This window comes from Sus scrofa, chromosome 9 (assembly GCF_054392235.1).
Source record: "Sus scrofa isolate SSC_HxYL_T2T_F1_AM1 chromosome 9, Sscrofa_HxYL_maternal_Yorkshire_Landrace_v2.0, whole genome shotgun sequence".
NCBI classification, from domain to species: domain Eukaryota; kingdom Metazoa; phylum Chordata; class Mammalia; order Artiodactyla; family Suidae; genus Sus; species Sus scrofa.
In genome coordinates this window covers 45913793-45933335 of record NC_139391.1, presented here as the reverse complement: position 1 = coordinate 45933335, position 19543 = coordinate 45913793, and the positions used below count along the sequence as shown (strand labels likewise).

At 40.2% G+C, this 19543-nt stretch overlaps 2 protein-coding genes and 1 pseudogene across 4 annotated transcripts in view; all 3 read right to left on the bottom strand.

The window, feature by feature from the left end:
• IL10RA (interleukin 10 receptor subunit alpha) overlaps positions 1-19543 on the bottom strand; it is a 926736-nt gene that overhangs the window by 431640 nt on the left and 475553 nt on the right. The window lies entirely within an intron of this gene.
• The window catches only part of KMT2A (lysine methyltransferase 2A), an 85185-nt gene that overhangs the window by 25040 nt on the left and 40602 nt on the right, over positions 1-19543 (bottom strand). For 2 of the 3 annotated variants that reach the window (XM_084976247.1, XM_084976248.1), the window contains 20 exons: positions 18915-19292; positions 18508-18581; positions 17459-17590; positions 16568-16681; positions 13481-13627; positions 12976-13071; positions 12657-12777; positions 9283-9405; positions 8667-8851; positions 7688-7861; positions 6251-6361; positions 5888-5961; positions 4845-5038; positions 4414-4520; positions 3453-3590; positions 2264-2422; positions 1902-2019; positions 1701-1779; positions 520-680; positions 137-322 (listed from right to left, as the gene is read on the bottom strand). In XM_084976247.1, the coding sequence (XP_084832373.1) occupies positions 137-322; positions 520-680; positions 1701-1779; positions 1902-2019; positions 2264-2422; positions 3453-3590; positions 4414-4520; positions 4845-5038; positions 5888-5961; positions 6251-6361; positions 7688-7861; positions 8667-8851; positions 9283-9405; positions 12657-12777; positions 12976-13071; positions 13481-13627; positions 16568-16681; positions 17459-17590; positions 18508-18581; positions 18915-19292 (2871 nt within the window). The remainder of the gene's footprint in view (positions 1-136; positions 323-519; positions 681-1700; positions 1780-1901; positions 2020-2263; positions 2423-3452; positions 3591-4413; positions 4521-4844; positions 5039-5887; positions 5962-6250; positions 6362-7687; positions 7862-8666; positions 8852-9282; positions 9406-12656; positions 12778-12975; positions 13072-13480; positions 13628-16567; positions 16682-17458; positions 17591-18507; positions 18582-18914; positions 19293-19543) is intronic. The other variant, XM_084976249.1, reaches the window with a different exon arrangement.
• Positions 17633-18278, bottom strand: LOC146399878 (small ribosomal subunit protein uS8 pseudogene; annotated as a pseudogene).

Sequence of the window (19543 nt, the reverse complement as noted above, 5' to 3'; positions counted from 1 at the left end):
TATATATGTTTATATGTAACAGAGAATCAACATTTTCATTTGGCAAAAGTCACTAAGATAAAACTGCCTGAAAGAATTGCAAACTAATCTTTTGAGCTGACCTTCTTGGGTCAAGTAGGTCAACGAAGTCCTTTACCTGCAGAAGGCAGTGGCCGACAGCCAGGGGATCTCTGCGTTGGAGAGTAACTGGGTGTTCGAATCCTAGGGACCTTTGAGATGACATGATAAAAACAGGAACCCGAGGTCTGTGAATGAGGAGGTCGGTCTGGTGATGGAGGACTTACAATTTCAGCTGTGTTTTGACTCTCCTTAGATGAAATTTCTGTGGCAGGAAATAAAAACTCTCACTACAAAAGTTTAATTAAAATATCAAACACAACCACCAATAAAAAGCCAGCTGTCAGATAAATACTGAAACAGAAAGAAATGCATCATTCCCAAGGGAATGCCTTTTTTCCACTCTTCAATCACAGTATTCCCCTAAATCTAATTCAAGCCCCATCTTGATTAAAGACTAACCTGCAAAAGATGATGGACTGTGAGCGATGGTTCTATTTTCATCATGTTCAACAGTGCTGTTGATGTCTGGCTCTACAACTGGAGGACGGCATTCGACTATCTTGCACGTGTACACACAGCGCTTGCGAGCATCTGTGGTGCTCCAGTACACCCTCGAACACCTGCAGACAGACAGTAAACATCACCGTACACGAAAGCACAGAGACCAACAGCTGTCAAAACCTATTCTCAGCCTAGGTCCCCTTCTTGAGTTACAGAATTTAGGTTTTCATGGATTCTAATTGGAGAGTCCCCTAGGTCCAAGCTTTTTGAAGTCCTTGTTTTTCCTGGCCTCTCAGAAAATAGCATCAGATCTTTTTTTTTTTTTTTTTTTTTTTTAAATTTTATTGTGAGCAAGGGACAAAAAGAGTAAAATATTCTGAAATGCAAAGGAAGAAAAATACTAACTACTGTAAGAAATAGTTGTTGGCCTTTAGGAAAGGATCGCTGCCCCATAATTACAAAGTTAGCAAGGAACAAATCTGGGGTGTTTCTTCTGGGAGAAAAGGTCCATGAGACAAGGAAAATGTATTTCAAATCTGCTGGAAGCTAAATGAGTGTAGTTTATACAAAGAGCTGCCAGTTAAACATGGAGTGCAGACTGCATTGTCCAAAGTGAGATGCAGGATAAACTGAAGCATATGTAACAAAATGAGACTCCAAAGGTAAAGGGACAGGAAAAAAATTTTAAATTTACATTGTCAACTTGCCAGAGGTGTAAACAATTTGCCTCATATAGGAAGGATTATAAATTCTTGCTGGAGAATCCGATTGTTATTGTGGGGGGGGGTCTATATTTTTAGAAGGATCTATTAAATGTAAATTGAGGAAAGAAGCAGAAGGTGGTTGATTCATGATAGCAATCTAGACTTCTGGATTGAGTGGAATTTAATGGAATCTTAAAAGATTGACCTGGTGTTTTCCACTTAAGTTTTATTTAGAAATGACTCTGAAATTACACTAACAATACTTTCCTTGATCAAGGTGACAAAATGATACCTTATTCCCAATCTACGAGACGTAGCAAAAAAGTGATTAGCTGGAAGGTGTTAACAAGTATGGCTCTACAACTGAGTGACTTGCTCACTGCTTCAGGGCGCTTCAATCGGTGACTGCTATCTCGTCTTTGCAGAGCTACTTACTGATATCCAATAGGAAAAAGCTTATCCTCACAGTCAGAGAGATCGTTCAGGATCCCTAAGCAGTCGATTGTCATGGAGCCTGAGTAAAGAAAGAAGAACTGATTAGAGGCGACCATGAGAAGGCTCACTCTGTACCTGAAGACTAGAAAGTACCTCTGCAGTACATCCAGCCCTCTCCAGCAACCAAGGCCCATGGCATACCAATCATCATGTGGATATTTTCTGGTTCTAAGCCATTGAGAAACTTCCTTCTCAAGCTGATTCCTTCAAAGTCCACAAACACTCTTCTAAAAACTTCAAATCCATTCTCAGGAACCACCTTGAAGGAAAAGTCAGAGTAGCTGTTAGGCTATCCCTTTTCACATTATACTCACGACACTGACTCAGAGGGAAAATGCATAGCATTATCTCAAAATCACGCTGTTTCCCTAGCAGGGTCTCCATTCTTTCTCCGAAGAGGAAGTGATTCTAGGAACACCTCGTGTCTTTAACATCTTTCTATTTTCAGCCTCTATTTCCTGAGAATTCCTAGAGAATCCCCAAAGCAACTAAGGCTGTCTCACCTCGCCTTTGATCAAATCCCGATGCCGCTGGCAGTATACTTTTTTATCATCCAGAAAGACACAGTTCTTGGCCCGGGAACACATGAAGTGATAGTTGCTGGTGCAGGATGTGAGGCAGCAACCCACGGTGGCTCCTGGCTTTTGGCAGAATTCACATCTCTAACAATCCAGAAAGAACAGAGGCTGAGTCAGACTTTCAGATGTTTTAAGCTATTTTCCATCTCTTCTACAGAGTCACCCCATTCTGGGTTTCCCACAATTCATTTTGTTATTGGTCATCTGCTGAATTACAGAAAAGTGATATGAACCACAAAGCCTCTTCCGCAAAGGCTTTCCCTTTCATTGCCCATAGGGCCCATAATTATTAAGTTTAAAGATTACAATTTGATTTAGAACTTGGACCAAAACATTTTTTCCTAGGATGCACAATTGATTTAGAGAGGATGAAACTTGGAAGAGTGATGTTAAAAACACATCACCTTGCTATAAAGCGATTATGTCCAAAAGAACTCAGTTCTAGAAAGCTTACACTAGTCAGAAGCATAATGAAAATGGTTCTCTAATTACTAGGCTTAACTGATGAACGTACATGATCCAAAGATTTCCTTCCACTAGCCTATACGTTACCACCTTATTCTGTCACACACACAGTCCGGGCTCCTTCCAGAGAAGACTTTGTATTTGTGCTCTCTACACATTTGACCTATGTTTATTACAAATGTGCTATTTCTGTTTCATTCTGATAATCCTTCATTTTCTCCCCTCCTTCAAGATATAGCCTTAAGTTTTTACTCCTTCATGGCCTTTTCTGATTACTCTCAGCTGCTACTGATCACTTTTCACATCTTCTCTTCCTGTATGTATTTCATGGGTTCATCCTACAGCAGCCTCAGAGTGCTGATTCAACTGAGACCTCTGAGATCATTTCGTCTAAATCACTTAATGAATTAATACTGTTCGTGAATGTCTGAGTATCTCCTTAACGAGTTAAGACTTTGCTTATATTTCTTTTGCCCCCATCCTCCAAGGGTCAGAATAGCAATCTGTGCACAGTGTACACCAATATCTGCTGCTGGCAAACCCCTCTGAAGGCACTCTGAGGAATATCAGTGAAGCAGCACTGAGCCACAGAAAGAACACCTGGAAACTGAGAAAGATTTTGCCATGATAGTCACTTGCAAGTTCTTACCAGCTGCTTGCCCCTGATCACAGCCATATGCACATTCTTTAGTGATCCATCATCATCTTCAAACACTTCTGCTGACCACAAAGCGCAATTTACATGTGTCCACTCATTTTGGCCAATGTAGAGCAAACGGCCAGCATCCTAAGAAACAAAGAGATTTCCTTCTTTCTTTAAAGAATACAATGTCAAATAACGTTGTCCTTGGTATTAGCTTCACCTCGGTCAAGGTAACTTCAGTAAATCAATTCTAATTCATTAAACTTAGGGATGAACATGAAAATCACAATTCCAAGTTCTTTGTTTTTACTTCTCATCTTTTTAGATTATCTTTTCCACAGACTGGATATATTTTATAGACACAGAAATTTAAAAAGAAGAAGTATGTGTTAAGTTTATAGAAGTGCCCACTGACTTCTTTAAAACCACATTTCAAAGCCAGTTCTCTTAGCTTGCATTTTAAAAATCTTTTTTTTTTTAAACTGTAAGCTTACTATGTGCCAGACCCTAAATAAGGCTTTACATACATTATTTCCTTTAATCCTCACAACCATTCTGCAGTAAGTACTATTATTATCCTCATTTTAAAAATGAAACTGAGAGTCACAAGAGGTTAAGCTCCTTGCCAAGGTCAACAAGTAGGCAGTAAAGCAGAAAAATGATGCGGGCGACCTGCCAGGACTGAGGATCTTAAGCATACTGATAACTATATTAAACACAGGCTATTTAATATGCAACTTCTATTTTACTGACTTTCATAAAATCTTTTTTTTTTTTTGAGGAACTGCCTATAGAAATCACTAGACATCAGCAGGTTAGTCGAAGGCAACTCATCTTTAAATCAACTAAATCAGCTGTAGAAAACTAAGTGTCACTGAATAAATGACACCTGGTCATCAGGCTTAGACACGACAAAGAGTTCATCGTGGGCTAGACTACTAAGCAGGACCCTGTACAAGGTACTTACATTAGCACTGTCGTCCCCATACGTCAAACACAATGCACACTGTCTATTATCTTCTATGCCTGGTGGTGGGTTCAGTTCTGGACTATCTTCTCGACTTCTATCAGTACCTTTGAACCCAAAAGACATCCAGTGAAAATTGGCACTACTGCGTCTGATTTTCAGGAAAAAAAGAAAATTCAGCCTAAACAGCCTATGGTTCATGAAATCAACACTTTCAAAAAGTGTTCAAAGTTATGCTATCTTACCATCTGTTACATTATTTAAATCAACTCCTTGTTAACATTCCAAGTTAAGACCAAAATAATGATTTTATTACATTTAAGGATGACCTCAAAATTTTCCAGTGTGGAAGTATATTACATATAGATTCCCAAAGTCAATCATTTGTACCCGGAGAGAAATGAGTAACGAGTCTTCATTTGGTGCCTTACTCAAAATTGGTGGTGTAGGAGGATGCAGAGGAGTTGGTGAGTCTGGTTCTCCAGGCCCTTTAGGTTTGGGAGCTGGAATGATTTTCTTCATTAAAGGAGGCTGCTCAGTGTGGCTGTTTTCCTCTCGCTCCTGCCACTGAGCATAATTATGGTCAAGTGAAGGTGGAAGCACTGCGTTTGGTAACATCCCACTGCTGGAAATAATTGATTCAACAAGTATTTATTGAACTCCTACAAGATACCTAGAACTGCACAAAACAGTCAAATTCTTGATATCGTCAGGTCTCAGGTCTGTGCATAAGCCTTCACAGACTGTGAGAACGAGTTACAGAATTTGAAAACGACCTACACTGGACTTAGTTGTTTTCTTTTTTTTCTTCTTAACCCACACCCACTAGGGGTCAAATCGGAGCTGCAGCTGCTGGCCAACGCCACAGCCACAGCAACACCAGATCCAAGCCATGTCTGTGATCTATGCAACAGCTCACAAAAGCGCCAGATCCTTAATCCACTGAGCAGGGCCAAGGATTGAACCCATGTCCTCATGGATACTAGTCGGGCTAGTTACCACTAAGCCACAACGGAAACTCCAGGACTTACTTATTTTTTAAAAAAATAATCCCGATGTATTGTGCTTCTTAAGTTTCTAGAAACAAATGATAACCTTATCAATGCACCAAAGGGATTAACTGGAATAAAAATTTAAGGTTAAATATGAAGAATCAGGAGCTGTTGAGAGTACCATTTGAACTAAATAAAATAGAATCCAGTTATAACCAGCCAATTACTGGGATATATGTATATATAGCCCATGTATTGTACATAGGCCACAAGTTCCCTAAAACACAACTAATATGTAAAGCAAAAAAAGGGCAATAGACTATAATAAACATTAAGTGCTATCTCTAAACCAGCAACAAAGAGGCATTTAACTGATTAGTCTTTAATATTACAACCTAGTCTTAAAAAAACTCAACCTAGAAATGAAGAACTCTCAGATTTCTTGTTGATGAGGAGAAAAAAGTAATACTGAATTTACTCACTTGCTTGATACTTTATTTGGCTCCCAAAACCTGGACTTTTTGACACTGAACCATGGAAAAACACGTTCCATTTGCTAACAGAAAAACAAACAAGCAAGGTAAGGCTGTGACCATTAATTTGGAAACCACAAAAAAACCAACAACTTTTGTCAATATGAGGATAATTTCAGGCCACCAAGGTAAAGATCCATCCACTCTGGGACCTCATCAACTTCCTCCCAAAGAATCAGAGGAACAAATTAAACCAAAAGATGATTTATACATAAGGCAAAGCAAAATGTAGATGAAAACAAGTCCATTCTGTTCATGGGGTAACACAAAGATTAATAAGCATTAGAGACATGAACTATTAATATCATTCACCCGAATAAAGAAGGACTTGACCATGCTGTTGGCTTTTTTAATCTCTGGCTGCCCTCCATCTGAGTTGATGGCTGCTTGAATGATCTTCACGATATCATCACTGAACTCCAGCTGCATATAAAAACAAAGAATTAATTATCCATAAAACTGTATTTGCAAAAACACTTCCTCTTCCCTCCTAAATCATCTAGCACAGAGATCCAACAGAAAATGGACACCCTATTTTAATATGGTATAACTTCTCTTTAGTGGAGACTTTGGGGACTCAGTTCATAAATAACTTGCGGTAGTCAAGACATGCCAGGCTATTTAAGGCAAGAATGCAAATAAATTAGCTGTGCCATAACAAGTTACGAAAATAAGGCCACGCTATTTTATTTAGACTAATATGAATAAACAACTGAATAGTAAATGTGGACCAAGAGATAACAGATGATCACTTTCTATGCACTCTTAAAACCATAAAATTAAAAGGCATCTATCTATAGGAGTTCCTGTCGTGGCTCAGTGCTTAATGAACCCGACTAGTATCCATGAGGACTTGGGTTTCATCCCTGGCCTTTCTCAGTGGGTTAAGGACCCAACGTTGCCGAGAGATGTGGTTGGTGTAGGTTGCAGATGTGGCTTGGATCCCACCCACATTGCTATGTTTGGGGTGTAGGATGGCAGCTACAGCTCTGATTCGACCCCTAGCCTGGGAACCTCCATATGTCAGGGGTGTGGCCCTAAAAAGACAAAAAGAAAAAAAGATAAAAGGCTTCTTTCTATCTATAAGTATTCTGTTTAGAAAGATGTATTATTCAAATGTAATCTCAAAGGGGGCAAACCAGTTAACTTCATATTAGCATTTTTCCATAAAGAGTTTTACTATAAAAATAATTTTTAGAGAATTCATATGGAAGCCAAATAAAAGACATTACCTTCCCTGTCACAAACCATCTTCTGAAACACAGAACAAAAATAACACATATTTTTACTTATTTAAAACCACATGAGGAGCTCCTGTCATGGCTTAGCGGAAACAAATCGACTAGCATCCATGAAGATGCATGTTCAATCCCTGGCCTTGGTCAGGGGGTTAAGGATCCAACATTGCTGTGAGTTGTGATGTAGGTCGAAGACGAGGCTCAGATCCCGAAGTTGCTGTGGCTATAATGTAGGCCAGTGGCTCCAGCTCCGATTCCACCCCTAGCCTGGGAACTTCCATATGCCACAGGTGTGGTGCCAAAAAGCAAAAAAAAAAAAAAAAACCAAAAAAAAAAAAAACCCACAAAAAAACCCACAATAATAATATATAAATTAAAAAATAATACAACAACATACATTTCTAAATATAATACAAACCATCTTTAAATGCTTGCACCAAGCCTCATCCCCTAAGACCCAAAAAAGCTAAACTGGCACTGGAAATTTGGGTAGTCTGCTGTAGAGGCATACCACAGATGTGTAGTTCCCTTGGTCCATTTTCCTCTTCACTCCTTCCAGATCTAAAGGCTGTTGATCTTCCTGTTTGCTGACCTCAGTAAGCACTGGTGGATCAGGTCCTTCTGGAGAGCTGCGGGAAGGTATACTCTCCTCTGTCTCCGGATTTAAGTCTGGAGGCTTGGCAGCCTGTTGCCAGGAAAGATATGTTTCTTTTATCTAACGCTGAAAATGAGGCACCCATGAAAAATTCTATGAAAATGAATAAAGATGGTACTGAATGATGAATAGTAGAAAACCTAAAGAACTTGAAAATAATCAGAGATTTTTCAAATAATAGAAAAGGCAAGTTAAAATGAGCCAACTAATAGCTTGGCTAGGCTGACTTAGGAGCTTTGCTTAATAACTCCCAACCCTGTATGAAGAAACAGAAACTGTCCAATTGCTTTTGAGTACGACAGAGATAGTAGCTAATTTTCCTATTAAAAAATGGAACTCTATTAAAAGATAAAGCAGCAGCCTGGCTCTGAGTTAGTTATCTATGTGGTTCTTCCAACAGTATACCTATGCTCCCAATGACTGCTTCACAGGTAGAGAGCTTATGACTTACACGGGCAAAAAGCATTTTTTTCCCCCTAAAAAGCAGCTCTGAGAAGATTACTTTTTTGGGTGAAGTCCTTCATTGGCTCCCCCTAATTTTCAGAATACAGAGTCCAAATTACAACAGCAAGGACTTTGAAACGGATATGGCTCTTTCCTACTTCTTACCCCAAAGAAGAGTGTTACTCTTGCTGCTAAACATTTTTCTTGATGGCCTAAGGCCAAAACAAGGAACTCTACAAAACTAAGTGAAGAATGAAGCAAAATAAAATAAATTTTAAAACATACATACAACCCATCCACCCCACCCCCACTGCACATACACACATTCCATGTCTAGGTAGAAAGCAGCTAAGAACAAACTCTCAGAATAGAAAATGAGACTCAGGCCTACCTGTCGGTAGCGCAGCAAGTGGCTGGTGGTCCGAGAGTTCAACAAGGCTGTCAGAACTTGCTTCAGAGAGATCTGTAGCTCTTTTTCAAGGGCGAGTCGCCACTCCGCAGGGTGCCGCTCAGTACAGTTCACACAAGTGTAGGCCACACTTTCTGGCAGATTAGATAGAATCTCATACATTTCATCTGGGAAAATAAAAACCTACAATGACGAAGTTCTCTAAAGAGTGAGAGAGAGGGAAAAGCAGAAACTATGCCATTGAACTTAACACAAAGCTGTATGTTAGGAACGGCAATAAGACTCTCCTCACATCCCCTAAGAACTCATACATACTGATCTCCAAAGGGCTGTTATTAACACTAACTCGGGATTTGGTTATTGGAAAATCTATAGGTTGTGGTATCCACAAAGGAAAGCAAATCAATATTTTAAAGGATGTATTCAAGATAGATGAGCACAAACTTAAAACAATGTTCTTATTTTAGAAACTAAAAAAAAAACATTTAAAAAAGACTTCGAGTAACAACACTACCCTAATTTTACATGAATAGGATTTGGGGGACTGTAAATGCAGCTGTACCACGAAAGAAGGAAATTGTAATAAAAAGACTCCAACCTTCTGTACCTGAAAGATTCTCACATTTGGAATGGACCCAGCGATCGCATTTCCCACACTGCATCATCTTACTCTCATAGTCATCATCATCATAACACTTATCACAGAGAGGGCAGAAGTTTCCTGAAAGCAAAGCAAAGTTATCAGCAATGCTTTGGTTCACATACCAATGCCTCTATGGCCCTTGACTCACATATGTCAACCTGATCTAAGACGCAAGCCACTACATTCTGCTTGGGGAACGACTGACATACACCAACATGGATCTACTATGGAATGTTCACACATCTGTAAAGTATCCAGATTATTCAGAACTCTCAGAATATGCCACTAGCTCTCTTCGTCAGACCTATTTTTAAAGGTCGTGTGGTAGATTGTACAGATAACATAATGGGAAATGAATGAGAGAACGTTCTCTTAAATATTCCAAAGAAATGTTTAAATTCTTAAAAGAGGAGAGGATAGGAGTTCCCACAGCGGCACAACAGGATTGGCAGTGACTCTGGAGCACTGGGACGCATGTTCGGTCCCCAGCCTGGCAGACTGGGTTAAGGATCTGGTGTTACCGCAGCTGCAGCACAGATCGCAACTGGGGCTCAGATCTGATCCCTGGCCCAGGAACTCCGTAGGTCTCAGGGTGGCCAAAAAAGAAAAAAAAAATAGGATGCTGTTACATTTGAAATTTCAGATAAACAACGTTTTAAAATGTTAAAAAAAAAAAAAAAAAAAGAAAGAAAGAAAGAAAGAAAGAAAGGAGAAGGGAGTTCCTGTCATGGCGCAGTGGAAACAAATCTGACTAGGAACCATGGGGTTGTGGGTTTGATCCCTGGCCTTGCTCAGTGGGTTAAGGATCTGACATTGCCGGGAGCTGTGGTGCAGGTCGCAGATCTGGCGTTGCTTTGGCTCTGTCATAGGCCAGCAGCTGTAGCTCCGATTAGACCCCTAGCCTGGGAACTTCCATATGCTACGGGTGTGGCCCTAAAAGGACAAAAGCCAAAAAAAAAAAAAACCCCCAAAAAACAAAGAAACAAAATAGAGGAGAGGATAATAGAAGTAAAAAACAAACAAACAAACAAAAACCACATTTAATTTACATTTTCCCCTTATTTCTAATGCTTTTAACTTAGAGCAGCAATTCCTAAAATTTAGAAAAATATATAACCTTCATCAATTTGTTTTATCCATATCACTATTATTTTTTTCACTTAATAGACTTAACACTGATTTGCTCATTGTATTTATTCATTTAATTTTTTTGGCCTTGCCCATGGCATGCGAAGGTTCTCAGACCAAAGCAGCAACCCAAGCCACAGAAGTGACAATGCCAGATCCTTAACCCACTGAGCCACCAGGGAACTCCTGGTTTGCTTACTTTTTTATCTGGTCACACGGAGGTATAAGTAAGTTCCTGGACAGCAATTAACTCTGAGCTGCAGCTACGGACCTATGCCATAGCTCTAGCAACGCTGGATCCTTAACCCACTGTGTCAGGCCAGGGATAGAACTAGCACTGTCACAGAAATAAGCCAGATTGTTAACCCACTGAGGAACAGAGGTAACTCCCTGCTTGTTTTATTTCATTTTACATTTTTTGTCTTTTTAGGGCCATACCTGAGGTATATGAAGTTCCCAGACTAGGGGTCAAATTGGTGCTGTAGCTGCTGGCTTACACCACAGCCACAGCAATGGCAGATCCAAGCTGCATCTGCAACCAACACCACAGCTCATGGCACGCTGGATCCTTAACCCACTGAGTGAGGCCAAGGATCCAACCTGTGTCCTCATGGGTACTAGTAGGGTTCATTACCCCTGAGACACTACAGGAACTCCTGCCCTACTTATTCCAAATAACTTCAATAGTAAACTTTCGGTTTTCTAGGCCACAGCTTGTGGTGGGATCTGAGTTCCTAGACAAAGGACTGAACCCAGGCCATAGTAATGAAAGCACTGAAGTCTAACTGCTAGGCTACCAGGGAACTAACTCTGCAGTAGTGACCTTTATCTCATTATTATCCTTAGTCTGTAAAATTAGGAGTTTAATGTGTTGGTTATAATTTTTTTTAACATAACTTTTTTTTTTTTTTTTTTTCTTTTTAGGCCTATACCTGAGACATATGGAAGTTCCCAGGCTAGGGGTCAAATCGGATATACAGATATCGGCTTACACCACAGCCACAGCAACTGGGGATCTGAGCTGCATCTGCGACCTACACCACAGGTCATGGCAACACCATATCACCGACCCACTGAAGCAAAGTCAGGGATTAAACTTGTATCTTCATGGATACTAGTCGGGTTTATTTCACTGTGCCACAACGAGAATTCCCCAGCTTAACTATTAAAATATTTAGAGTTCCCGTCGTGGCGCAGTGGTTAACGAATCCGACTAGGAACCATGAGGTTGCAGGTTCAATCCCTGCCCTTGCTCAGTGGGTTAACGATCCGGCGTTGCTGTGAGCTGTGGTGTAGGTCCCCTAGCCTGAAAACCTCCATATGCCGCGGGAGCGGCCCAAGAAACGGCAAAAAGACAAAAAAATAAAATAAAATAAAATATTTGACTTAGTACTCCCTAAAATCATTTCTGAAACAATCAAATGAATATATAACCTCACTTTGGGAAATACTGGTTTAAAGCATACTGTGTTTAAAGCATTACTATAAATAGTCCCCTTAATTCATTCCCCCAAAGCTAACAAACTCTTTCTTTCATTTTTGTCTTTTTAGGGCCGTACCTGCGACACATGAAGGTTCCCAGGCTAGGGGTCGAATCAGAGCTGTAGCTGCCAGCCTATACCACAGCCACAGCAACTCGGGATCTGAGCCACATCTGTGACCTACACCCACTGAACAAGCCAGGGATCAAACCCATGTCCTCGTGGATACTTAGTCGGGTTCGTTAACTGCTGAGCACAATGGGAATTCCTAATGAAACCTTTCTAGTTGTATAATTCTCTGTGTAAAGAAAAGAACAATGGAGTTCCTGTCACGGCACAGCGGAAACGAATCCGACTAGGAACCATGAGGTTGCAGGTTCGATCCCTGGCCTCGATCAGTGGGTTAAGGATCCAGAGTTGCTGTGAGCTGTGGTGTAGGCTGCAGACGTGGTTTGGATCCTGAGTTGCTACGGCTGTGGTGTAGGCCAGCAGCCGTAGTTCCAATTAGACCCCTAGCCTGGGAATCTCCATATGCCGTGAGTGTGGCCCTTAAAAGCAAAAAAAAAAAAAAAAAGAGGAAGACCAAGAACTTAGTAATGTGTCTGAAAGGCATCATTGACAAGATGGTAAGACTTGTTCATTCCACTGCAGTGTCCAGTTTACCTCCAAAACACTAAGTACAACCTCTAAAAGTTAGCAAAACTGGCTTTTTTGAGGTACCTTTAGCAAAAAGTTTGGCACAATCATGGCACAGTGAAAAATCATGAGACCACTGTGCATCCCATCCTTTGCCTGGAGTTGTGGATCCACAGCTCTTGCAGCGAACACACTTGGTACAGATCTGGAAGAGATGAAAAGAAATTCAAGAGGAACTTATTTTTAATATCTCTTCTTATTAAAAAAATCTCAAATGCAAATCCATTTCTAGACAGCTCTCTACTGGGACAGCTTTTCTCTCTCAGGCACAACATTCCTATTATAATTTGTGTAAGCCCAGCAGTCCCCCTTCTCTTTGTAACTGTACAATGTGTGTACTCACCCAAACTTTCTTTTTCTTTGTGGGTTTGGTGGGGTAGTTTGGTCCCAGGCACTCAGGGTGATAGCTGTTTCGGCACTTATTACACTCCAGTAGCTGCTATAAGGAAATAAGAAAGCAAAAAGGTGGCATGACCTCACCTTCACTGGACACCTGTCACTCAGTACCCCATTTCATATTTATCTTTACTTAAGTACAGCACATCATTGTAACAGTTTAAACTTTCTCATAATTTATTTACTCTCAAAACACGGGGATTTATTGCCTTCCAAAGGCACTCAGCAATAAGGTAGATTTCATTTATTTGGAAGATTTTATCCAATGCCCTGTTTTCTGCTACAATTCCAATATCAAAACACAAAAAAATATGCAATTGATTATATCCAATTAAATAATCAAAACAGACTAAGCCAACAGAGAAAAAATATAGATATAAAATCCTAAATTAAAAGGCAGAAATAGAGCTAGAGAGCAATATTCAAAGTGGTTCCATTGCTCAGTTTTGTACCTTTGTAGCCTGATGCTGCCTTCCACAAACATGACAGAACTTGCAGCGACGACAACACCAATTTTCCAGCTGGTCCTCCAGAGGGCGCTCGTTCTCCTCTAAACAAAACTTGTGGAAGGGTTCACAACAGACTTGGCAATACACAAACTTGGGGAAGACAGGAACACAGAAGCAGTCAAATTATATGTAGAAATATCAACCAAGTCCTTCCTACTTACATACTTTGGGCTTTATATTTTATTCAATATATTCGCTAAATAATGACTATGTTAAAAAGGAGAATACTGGGCACTGCAAGAGATGAGGAGACCAAAGTAATAATAACAGAATTATAAAACAACTAAATATATAATCCAAGACATAACAGACATGCTAAATGCCATAAAAGAAGTAAAAATAAAAAGCTAAGGCAATGTAAAAGAGTGAGGGAAGGGGAAACAGGGAGAGTTTTTAAGGTTTTCTACAACCTACTAAACAACTCTAAGTTCTGCTTTGTCCTTCCCACCTTTAATTTTAGAAATAAGTTATTGTCATAATGATAGAGATTTTCAAAAATTCAAATAAAGGTGACTCATAATTTTCTTTTGCCATGAAAGAATTCTTGGGACAACTGGTCAAACTTAAAGTTTTACTTAGATAACTATAATATGCCAATGTTATTTTATTTTTTGTCTTTTGTCTTCATAAGGCCGCACCCGTGGCATATGGAGGTTCCCAGGCTAGAGGTCAAATCAGGGCTGTAGCTGCTGGCCTACACCACAGCCACAGCAACACCAGATCCTAGCCGCGTCTGCGGCCTACACCACAGCTGACGGCAACGTCAGATCCCTAACTCACTGAGGGATGTCAGGGATCGAACCTGCAACCTCATGGTTCCTAGCTGGATTCATTTCTGCTTCGCCATGACAAGAGCTCCTTAATTTCTTGACTTTGATAATTTTACTATGGTTATGTAAGAATGTCTTTGGTTTTAGGAAATCTACTACATATAACTTGGAGGTAAAATGGCTTATGTCTGCAACATGCCCTCAAATTTTAAGAAAAAAAAGTGTCTACATATAAAATGTGTGCATATATTTTATTCCTTTGTAAAATATATACACACAAAGAAAAAAAAATTACCATTTGGGGAGTCCAGGTAAAGGGTATATGGGAATTGTTTGTCCTACTCTTATAGCTTTTCTGTAAATCTGAAATAATGTCAACATAAGAAGTTTTTAAAAATTCAAATGGAGGGAGAATTCATCAAGCACGGGTTATGCTTTAGGAGTGAAATGCAGGCATTCTCTAATTCCGTTTTTAGGAATCCCGTGGGACTGCTGTGCACAGCTACACAATTTAAATTAGAGCAATTATACTCTGGAAAAAAAAAAAAAAAAAAACCCTGTTTGAACACAGAAGTTGAAGTACTAGTGTTACAAAAATAAGTCATTCCTATGGGTAGCATGTGTGCGGACGTAAAGCATTAGATTATGTAGGAAAAGAGATACAGTGGACCCCTGGCACCTATAGACTGAAGAGTTTTGGTTTCAATGCTATCTCTAAAGCAACTCCAGCACGTAGAACAATATAGTTTGTAACAGGCACTAAGAAACTATTTCCTTAATGAATACCAGGCAATAACATGTAATTTTGCTAACGCATAATTTAAAATAGCAAGTGAGCAGGACTGAATCTCTGAGGGAGTAAATTAACCTCACTGATTGCTCAACATCTAAATTAACTTGGCTTTGGTTTGTTTTTTTTTAAGGACCTTAGAAAACGTATGTGATAAATAAGCTAAAGAAATATTCAGAAATTGAGAATTATATGAATGACAAATTCCTGCTTCCTATTTAAAATTGTGCTATCTTTTTTTTCTTATTGTAAAGGTGGCACATGCTGCAAAAAAAAACTCAAAAAGAAAGAAAAATAAAAAACAAAAGTCACCCATAAGCCAGCCACACTCAAGATTTTGGTATAAATCCTTCAGCATTCTTTCTTTCCTTCCTTCCTTTTTAGGGCCGCACCCATGGCACATGGAAGTTCCCAGGCTAGGGGGAGAATACGAGCTGCAGCTGCCTGCCTACACCACAGCTACAGCAACACTGGATCCAAGCCACATCTGTGGCCTACGCCGCAACTGTGGCAACACTGGATCTTTAACCCACCGAGCAGGGCCAGCGATGGAATCCGAATCCTCAGAGAGACGTTGAGTCTTCAACCCACTGAACCACAATAGGAACCTCAAGAATTCTTTTTACATATATATTTTTATTTTCCCAAGCCAAAATGGCATTACGCTTTACATACTCTCTGATGCACCATGGCAGGATCTCCACTTGACCTTTTTTATCATGCTTTAATTTACAGTGTTTGGTAATCAGCTCCCCTCTCACCATGTTCCTCTCATTTTGTAAATTATCTATTCTTGTCCTCAGATTTTTTACTTGGTGCTATTCCTTTTTCTTTCTTTCTTTCTTTTATCTTTTTTTTTTTTTTTTTTTTGGTCTTTTTGCCTTTTCTAGGGCCGCACCCGCGGCATATAGAGGTTCCCAGGCCAGGGGTTAAATCGGAACTGTAGCCACCAGCCTACACCACAGCTCACGGCAACGCCGGATCGTTAACCCACTGAGCAAGGCCAGGGATCGAACCCGCAACTCATGGTTCCTAGTCGGATTCATTAACCACTGCGCCACGATGGGAACTCCGGTGCTATTCCTTTTTCTTATTAATTGCTAAGAGCTCTTTACAGACAAGGAGGTTTTGATATTAAACATAAAACAACTATCAAAAGCACCTCTTTTTCCAGAAAAACATTTATCATTTCTTTCATGTTTGGACATCTAGCAGAAAAATCAGAACTCTAATGAATAAATTTAAGAGATGAAACTATTAAACTTTCCACACTCACATAACTGCTACTCCAAAAAACAGCAAACCTCTTCCTGAAATTTCTAAAAAACTTCAAAAGCACTTCATTTGCTGGTTCAAACAGGCTATAGTACCTGCTACATACCAACAAAACAGAATATAATGATTTATTGCATCACAGCATGCTAATCTATCATTATCCTTTCTGGGGTACAGAGAAGCAGGATATCTCACCTCTACATGCCCACTACTGGCACACAGAAAGCAAACCACCCTGGGTGTTATAGGAACAGAGGTCAAGATTCCTAAGCCTCCCATTTCCCACACATTTTCCGCTTCACAATCCTCCTGTGGAAAAAGAGAGAAAGATCATTTGAGAGTTTATGACAGAACACTGCACTGAAAATAAGGATGAAAAGCATAAAATTAGAGTGACACCAGAATATCAAAAATATTTCATTTCAACAAGTTCAAAATAAATGCTGCTTTGAAAAACCTAAATCTGACACAATCTGTTAAAAGGCTCACTGTTAACTATGCAAAGATCTACTGGAACTAAATTTCCCTTTGAGTTTTGCTAATTCAAGCAATCATCATGGTTTGGTAATTCCTATGTGAATGAACTACTTCCTCAAATACTGTTCTCCTCTAAATGGACTTAACAACTCAGGATGGGCAGGACTGCCTCGAGAGCCTCTGTCCTTCAGTCAGCCCACAGACTGACCTGGTAACGCTGACAAGAGCTCACGTGTAGCTCTTCCTTCCCCCACCTGGTGTGAATTTTCTCTTTAACAGCTTTGCTAACATCAATTTCTTTTTCTTTTTTGTCTTTTTGCCTTTTTTAGGGTCACACCCCCAACATATGGAATTCCCAGGCTAGGGGTCTAATTGCCTATGCCACAGCCACAGCAATGTGGGATCCGAGCCACATTTGCGACCTACACCACAGCTCACGGCAACGCTGGATCCTTAACCCATTGAGCAAGGCCAGGGATCGAACCCGCAACCTCATGGTTCCTAGTCGGATTCATTAACCACTGAGCCATGACGGGAACTCCTAACATCATTTTCTTGATTTAAAGTCCGAAACACTTAACATACGATGTGGTCACAGAATGCTTTTACCTTAAAGTCCACTCTGATCCTGTGGACTCCATCTGCTGGGATTTTTTGCTTGGAACTATTGCCATTGGAGAAAGTGCTGAGGATGTTCAAAGTGCCTGCGTTCTCCTGCTTATTGACTGGAGGTGGTTTTTCCTGCGGAGGTTGAAGATGGATAAAGGGAAAATCCACACCTGGCTTGCCTTCACTTTTGCAACAGATAATAATGCAAATGACAAATTTTATTAATAGAGTTGGAAAGCATGTTTCCAAAATAAGTGTCCTACAGAACAGAAAAGTAATCTTCAGAGTCGTCCCCCCCCGCCCACTGAGGCATTTTATTGGCAACCCAAGATTTTCCCTCCTTCCTCGTGGTCCATGATGCCAGCTGAGGTTGTCAGTATAATGAAACCACACTGACGGGGTGAGAGCAGGTTATTCTGCCATTTTTTTCTAGATCTTGGTGTTGCGCACATGAAATCTGGGGCTGATCACGCCACATGTGTGTAACATGCCTATAAGATGCACAATAGTTTTACCACTTCTGTGCTCATCAATGATTTCAAACTCACCAATGCTTCACCATCATAGTGAGAAACTGGACAATGATCCTGGAGCATGACTTAGTAAAAACCTGGCATTTGCCTCTTTCTTCAGCATTGCTGATGCTCTCAAGAGGATCAGCCAGGATGTTCATAGGCTCCATTATGGTGGCACAGAAAGAGCTAGAAGATTCTTAAAGACCTCCCTCCCCACATAATAAAAATAGTGGACACAAGAAGAGGCTGACTGTTATAGACAAATATTGCTAAAAGATGTTGAGGGGAAAAAAACAATTACACTAAGCAGCTTGCAGCAAAAACATGTGGGCTACAAAAAAGAGAAAAACGACAGGAGGAAAAAAAAGAAATGAGCTAAAGCCTAAACCTGAAGTTTGCTAATTTTAAGAAATTTCACTGCCATCAACATAGAAGCAGAAATGCAGTTGTACAAACTCAATCAAGGCAAGGATAAGGCTATTTCCCTTCAGAACACATCATTGAGAAACAGCAGAGAAACAAATTTCTCCTCACCTTTTCTTTTGGTTTTTGTTTTACAGGAATACTTGGGCGAGGAGCCACTTTTTTCTGCTTGCTTTGTTCTGGACCTAAAGAATTCAAAATAAATCACAGTCAGATGCGACTAAACTTAACAGTTAATGCTAAATAGCAGCGATGACTCTACACCTGATTGGCCTGTGAAGAAGGGGGCATTAGAAAAAACAAAAAACCATTTATACTCTAGACTTTAAACAGGAAATCTCCAACTTAACTGGGTTTAGCTTCTACTTCTTTATTTTTATATAATAGTTACAAGAGAGCTAATTTTGTTATATCAAAGACTTCAAACATACATTTCAGGTTTCCAAACGCTCTTTATGACGTCAGTGTTCTCTGCTGGTACTTCTGGTTGAGCAATTCCTCCTGCCTTCCTCACTCACCTGGCTCCGGAGGTGGAGGCTGCTTTTTCTTAGGCTCACTAGGAGTGGTCTTGGGAACTTCTTTTCTCGGTGGTGCTGTGCTGGGTGGCTGTGGGGGGATGGCTGGTGTTGGCTGGGAGGCCTGCTTGTTGGACTTCCTGGAGGTGGGTGCAGCCACCTGCTTGGCCTCAGGGGCCGAGGCGGAGGCATTCCCTTCCTCACTCTTGTCCTCCACCGGCTTGCGAGGAGGAGGTTCACTGTTGCTTTTCTTGGGGGTGGGATCCTCTCTTGCTGCTGGGGTAGATTTCTGACTAGAGTCCACCAAGTTCTTCACAACGCTGCTCTCTTTGCTCTCTTTCTTTTCACTAGTCTTAGACTTTTTCTCTTTCTTTTTCACAGCTGGGGGGGGAAGCAAGATTATTTTCCTGTGAGAACATTTTATTTAACATATATAAGTATAGGAATGTAATGATCTTATTCTCAGTTTCCTAAAGCTGAACCTGAAAGGTGCAAGAAAAAGTTAGTGGCAAGTTGGTCAATGAGATAGGTATATTTTTATTGCTCTAGGAAATCAAATATAATGCAATTTTTAAATGGAAAAAAAAAATTTTTTTTTTGGCCGCCCCAGGGCATATGAAGCTCCAGGGCCA